This window comes from Papaver somniferum, chromosome 11 (assembly GCF_003573695.1).
Source record: "Papaver somniferum cultivar HN1 chromosome 11, ASM357369v1, whole genome shotgun sequence".
Taxonomy (NCBI): domain Eukaryota; kingdom Viridiplantae; phylum Streptophyta; class Magnoliopsida; order Ranunculales; family Papaveraceae; genus Papaver; species Papaver somniferum.
Window position 1 is genome coordinate 5,913,502 of NC_039368.1, and position 6,332 is coordinate 5,919,833.

The 6,332-nt window shown below is 40.4% G+C and overlaps 1 protein-coding gene across 1 annotated transcript; it reads right to left on the reverse strand.

Moving 5' to 3' along the window:
- Positions 1 to 1,075: 1,075 nt before the first annotated feature.
- On the reverse strand, positions 1,076 to 5,877 carry LOC113322141. Its single transcript, XM_026570168.1, has 3 exons — positions 3,335 to 5,877; positions 2,025 to 2,332; positions 1,076 to 1,938 (listed from the first exon to the last, which is right to left on the reverse strand). The coding sequence occupies exons 1-3, from the start codon at positions 5,683 to 5,685 to the stop codon at positions 1,577 to 1,579; spliced, it is 3,021 nt and encodes a 1,006-aa protein (XP_026425953.1). The 5' UTR covers positions 5,686 to 5,877; the 3' UTR covers positions 1,076 to 1,576.
- Between the last annotated feature and the right edge of the window lie 455 nt (positions 5,878 to 6,332).

The window sequence follows — 6,332 nt, forward strand, 5'->3', positions numbered from 1 at the left end:
GCAGGAATTGAATGAAACAAGACACTCTGACACAAAATTAAAGTATGAGTCAGTCATATCCCTCCCTCTCCACCACCACCACCTAGTGGTGGTCAGAAGAGACAGCTCCTCTCTTACTCACGTGGGTCCATCGCTTTTTACCCTTGCACGCGGGAATAGAGACACCACTATAAAAAAAACAAAACAAAACCAAACCAAAAACAGATAAATATTTTTACCGTCCGTATTGCACGTGACACCACGTGATCAAACAAAATTGTACCCCCTACAGCTACGGTCTACTCGTATATACGTATAAAAAGTGGTCAAAGGCTCAACAAAATCAAAAGCAAATGTAGGAGAATAAATTTTCATCAGAATGTTCATGAAACAAATACTAGTCCGTGATCTAGTTAGTGATCAGGGAATCAGGATTATTTTGTTTTATATAAACTGATAAATCGATTTATATTCTACTGGTGAATTGAAGTAGTTGCAAAATTGAATTGTTATTTAGAAGAAAAATAAAAAACAAAAAAAATGAAATTTCCCTGCTACAAATTTAGTCAGCGTGAAAGATGGAAAGTGGAAGGAAGCTTAGTAGTCTTGTAACTTTCGCACGATGGCTAGTAGACTAGTTGCACTCTGCACAGACTCTTGCGCAAAAATGGAAAGTGGAAGAAACATTATTCTCAAGTTGCACACATACTTGTATATATCCAATAAGGCCTAAAAAAAAGTTCTGAACGTGACAAAAGGGATGAAAAGCATGAAAGCAAACACTCGGCTTTTGACTCAGATCCAAACGAGAATTAAATTCAGTTACAAGTAACCAGAAACAAACAACAACGGGCAGAAGAATTACAGATGATATCAACAAGCGAGCTGTAATTCAAACAAGGGAAAGGTATAAAACGCCAAGTTAACCATACATTCAACCGGGGTTCGGCTACGGTTAGGTAATAATGCATCAGTTCTTTTGGTGGTCCTTATATCGACTTTAGAGTACGAAAAGCCGAAAGAATAGACTCGAGAGGGGAATTTTGAAAACAACAAGCTTTCAGTAATAAAAAAGGAAGGTTCAAACCCAACAGTGTCCAAGGAGAAAGTGTTGAAACTCAAATATTAGTGTCCAACAATCTTATCAGTACTATGTTGTTGTCTGGTGATCCCACAAACACAACTTGCCCTGAAATTAAACAGCACTAACTCCTTTGCTAGAGATATAAGTTTCATATATCCCCATACTGAAAAAGCTCTCTTTCTCTATTATTGCATAGCAAAGAAATCCGAAATGCATCAAAATAAACTTTATATTAACAACAATGTCATGGACCAGGTGGTTGTATTATTCTGCTATACCTATCTGTTTCTCAAGAAAATATAAGATTATATACTTTGAGCTGTGCATACCAGAGATTAACTGGTATATAGAATACCCAAAATAAGACGACAGAAGAGTAAGCAAGTGTTTCACTTCTTCATACGATCAACCAAAAAGAGAATCCCAGGCCTTAAAAGATGCTGTTGTTTCATGTTTGTGTAGTTTAACGTGGAAGAGAGTTACGAGTAGTCAGCAAAAAACATACCTACCTTCTTAATCAGTTTCGAGAGGAGCACCTGCAATGGCCTGGATATCTTTCTTGCTCTTCACAATACACTTCGATTTTGACCCAAAATCCAGCTTATCCAAGTCTTCTGCAGTTCCCATGTACCCATATAGGACATCGTGACCCACATTCTTTGCTAGCTCACCATGTGCTTCCTCACTTTTCTCTCCACTTTTGGAATTGATTCGCAAGAAATCCTCCCTCCCGCGCTTCGTATCTGCATAATAGTTATGAAGCCTCTGTGCTTCTTGCAATCCGGAAAATGTGGAATTGAAAGTCACTACCATAATGCTTTGATTTGCAGGCTTCCCACGACAAACCTTGGTTTTCCCTTCGCCATACCCCATATCTACAATTTAAAGAGAGAACAAATGGGCTTACAATACTGACAGCCAAAAGATGAAAATTATGGAATTACCAAATAAAAATACAAACCTTTGAGTATGCCCTCCATTTCTTCAATTTTTATGACCTTTCTTTCATCTGGATTCTCATTCAATATAGAAGAGTTATGGATGATGACTTGCGGAGGCCAGAGAACGAGATCTTCCTTCAGAGATAATGCTTGGGCTTCAGGTAAGACCTGCAGGGACCACCTACCATCAGGTACCTCGGAACTCTTCCACCCCATCAGGACGCAAAGGGCTTTGTGAAGACCCAAGTGGTCTGCTCTTAATCCAACCTTGAGAGACGTGAAGGCATGTCTGACTAAGCTCTGTGTGTCCGGAAACTCTTTTGAGAGGCTGAAACCACAAAGGTGGGTCAAAAGAGCATTAAGAGGAGTAAAGGAGACAAAACACATAACATAGTAATGAACTACTGACAATAGACTCTGTGTGCACTATGCACAGTTTTAGGAACACAAGTACGACTCCATCAGAAACTATAAAGTAGGGATATCCTCGGATGCAACAGCTTCTCACGGAGAAGCCTGGTTAAAAAACACAAGTGTTTTAAAAAAATGAGATGATATAAGACATCCCATCAGCTAAATGCTGATAGTCACACAATAGAATATTCCTGAAGGCCTTCTTACTACTCTATGACATCACCAGTCACCTACAGGCTACCAGAAGTGGCTCCAAGAACGAGGACTTCCAAACTGGATAAAGGGAGCGGATAATAAGGGTACTTCTCTGGTCAATAGTAACTCCTCCAATGACTACCGTCTGTCCCAAATCATATGCAATACCATGACATCTTCGAATTCGCATTGCCGCAAAATCCACACATTACATTAACAAATCTCCCAAGCCATAAACCAAATCCTACCTGAATGCCACCTCAGCACCAAAAATAATCGCAGGATATCCTAAAGAACTACTTGATTAAGATCCAGTTTACGATAGCAGTAAATCAAAAAGGATCTTCATTCGTTCAAAACACTTCTGAGACTTACCTTGTGATGTCAATCTTCGAACACAGAAGAGAGACATTATCTAATATATCCAGTCCATGTCATTCATATCATATGTACACTCAGCCTTAAAATGAGTGGTGGTACTAATACCTCATAATCGTCTCATGATCTCATCTCCAAATATTTATCCAATTCAAGTATTCAAGCAATGTCTACTTTCGAAGAACCCACAAGATAAGACCCTTGAATATATGCAAGAATACTACTTAGCTCAGTAGATACTCACTTTGAGCATCATGAGCACGATTAAGTAACTCCTGGGATCAAAATATAGGGAGTATCAAGTGCTCCCTTTCAGAAACAAATCATGAAATAAGAGACACACCTGCCACATACGCTGCATAACACACGACATTTCCCTTGCTCCAAGTATCGCTTTCGCTGAGATGGGTTCTCATTCAGCTGTTTAGAAAATCGAAGGAAAGCTCTTTGTACCAGAAGCTTAAACTCCTCCGAATCTTCAGGGACGTCAGACTTCAGAGTAAACGCATCTTCCACTGCGTCACCATTGCTTGCACCCGGACTATCAAACGGATTATTCAGGGCTCTTCTTTTAGATTTTATCCCTTTATGTGAGTCCATTCTTTCATCCAGATGATGTGAATTGAAAGGACCAGATCTCAATCGTTTTTTAATGCTTACATGGCCACCAGTTCGCTGCTGGGCATGGTCTGAGAAGCGATCAGACGAAGACGCTCCAATGGTGGTCAGTCTTTTGTATGGCTTTCCACCTTTTCTATATTGGTGGCGGTCAAAGTTCAATCTTTCAGACAAGGATAAACGACCCGGATTAGCACCATCCCCTCGTATATCACTGCTGGTGGGCTCATGTATCCGCCTGGATAGAATCCTACCACTTGATAATGTACTGCCAGGGTAACGCCGACTCATCTCCTTCTCCATGATGCAATCCCTTTGGAGCATCCGCTCAGACGAGTCATAGTTATCTAACTCTTCAATCCTCAATCTTCTTCGGGGGCTCAAATTAAGATCGTGTATATCCGACTCAAATTCTGGTGTTGCTTTCTCTACTAATCTTTCTCTGTAAGAGCGTGAGATTGCCTCTCTTTCGAAAGCATAATCTTGTTCCAGACTTGTGATTTTACGGCCACCAGATATTCTTGTTCCAATCTCAGGATGGCTACTTCTGGAACCTAAAAAATCCCTATCTTGCATTGGTACTAATGGCGCCCTCTTGATATTATTGTAGTCTGAGACTGGCTCACCACGTACAGTATAATGATCCAACAAGTCACTTTCTCTCGTACTTCTGCGGGATCTTCCAAAGTCGAGATCCATGTAACTTGGCCTTGACAACTCTCTATTGTGATAATCTCTTTGAGTTGTTGGTGGCATCTCTCTATAGAACTCATCAACTGAATCAAGATCCATGTAACTTGGCTGTAACAACTCTCTATTACGATAATCTCCTTGAGTTGCTGATGGCATCTTTCTATATAACTCATCCCCCGAGTATCCTGAGTCAATAATCTTTCTTCTTCCTAGTTCAGGGTGGTAATAATCCTGATGCTCATGCCTGAGAGGACTATGCACACCCCGCTGGTAGTATGCTGGATCTTTTTTATCTCTTGTGGGGTCAGAATGCGATGCAGAAATGTTTGCATCACACCCTAAAGAGTCCACAAAATTTCCAACGCCCTTGCCATATCCTTCTACAGGAAGACGTGAACCTACGCCATCTTCTTTCCCGAAACTTAATGATGAAGTACCGAAGGTCTTGGACTGAGAAACTGGCGCCACAGGATAAGCAGCATCCCTTGTATATAACACAGGTTTCAGTTCTTCATCATAAGATTCCCTTGTATGTACCCTACTTGGATGCATTTGCACACTGTAGTGTTGCTCATCATATACGGGTTTGGCTTCACCAAAAGTTTCTCTCATTGGCATCTTCATCGAATGTATTTGATCTCTGTACCGAAGTTCTTCATCCTTGTGAAGACCAACATTTGTCATTCCAGACGACGATGGCAGAAAGTCTCTATTTTTACTGCCTTCTGGAGGCAGTGCAAAGAATGTCCGAACAGTCCCATCCTCAAAGTACATAGGTTTCGGAACTAACATACTCTTCCCCCCATCAAATGACGAAGAACCGATCCCTTGATATTCCTTTTCATGTCGAAATCTTTGCATAGAATTCTTAGATTCACCCACTTGCTTCAAACTACGATTCACCTCATCATTAACATGCCTGTATTCCATCGACAAACCCCCTCTTTGTGAAACTTTCTCATCCAAATCTGAACGATTCCATGGCTGCTGCTGCTGGCGCACACTTCCCCTCGCACCAACAATCTCATCATCTTCTTTATCCCCATCAAAACGCCTCGTATAACCACCTCTACTGATATTATTCTGAGGAGGAGGAGAATTGCTTCGACCACCCCGAAATACAATTCTCCCAGATTCAGGAGGAGTACTCAATCTCCTCAGAGGACGCCTCGGCAGTGGACTTCGATCATTAAATCTATCTTCAGAACTCAATCTCCTCACCTCACGCCTCGCCAGTGGACTTCGATCATTATATCGAGGTTCACCTTCATCATCAGCAACACCGCGACGATTATGATAGTGATCTGGTCTTCTACTATCATTATTATCCCTTCTCCTTCCTAATGGAGATCTATCCCTATATGTCATCTTTCTGGATCGCATTTCTAATAACTCTAAATTACTCTAACACTAATGATAATAACTTAAGTTTTTTTGATACACTAAATTCACGGTAAACCCTAACTATAATTAGAAGGGCAAATTCACAGATTTGATTTTTATTACAAGATCAAATCTAATGAAAGTTAAAACCACAGATTGCAATTATAATAAATACCGTAACATCTGATTTTTTCTGACCTTTTCGATTGAAATTTGAGAATCCATCTTCAAGTCTTCTTCTTCTTCGTCTGTTCTACTTCCAAATTTAGTGTCTCCTCGATTGTAGATAGATTTTTTTTATGAAACCCTAGAACTTCAAAATCATTGGTGACGGTGGCGCCTAATAGAAATTGGTAAAAAGTGGGGTCCGATAGATTTGCTATTTCAGGAGGTCATTGAAGTGCCATACTTATCTATATTTGTCATATAGTGCCTTACCCTTATGTACTAGGCCTACACCGGCTCAAGTGGGTTGGTTACTGTCACAGGGCCGCACTACCCAAATACAATATCGACCTTGACAATGCGCAACATAATTTCAGCCAACTCGGACTCAGCCAATACTTCAATTTCTTGACTAAATTTCTATTCAGCCTATACTAAGTAGAGATTCTGCTTACAAATCTTTCAAGCTTTCAACCAAATAC

Coding starts and splice junctions, on each gene's coding strand:
- LOC113322141 (XM_026570168.1), bottom strand. CDS start 5,685: ATGCGATCCAGAAAGATGACATATAGGGATAGATCTCCATTAGGAAGG. Junction 2,333..3,334: donor TTATGCAGCGTATGTGGCAG/GTGTGTCTCTTA, acceptor TTGTGGTTTCAG/CCTCTCAAAAGAGTTTCCGG. Junction 1,939..2,024: donor AATGGAGGGCATACTCAAAG/GTTTGTATTTTT, acceptor TTTAAATTGTAG/ATATGGGGTATGGCGAAGGG.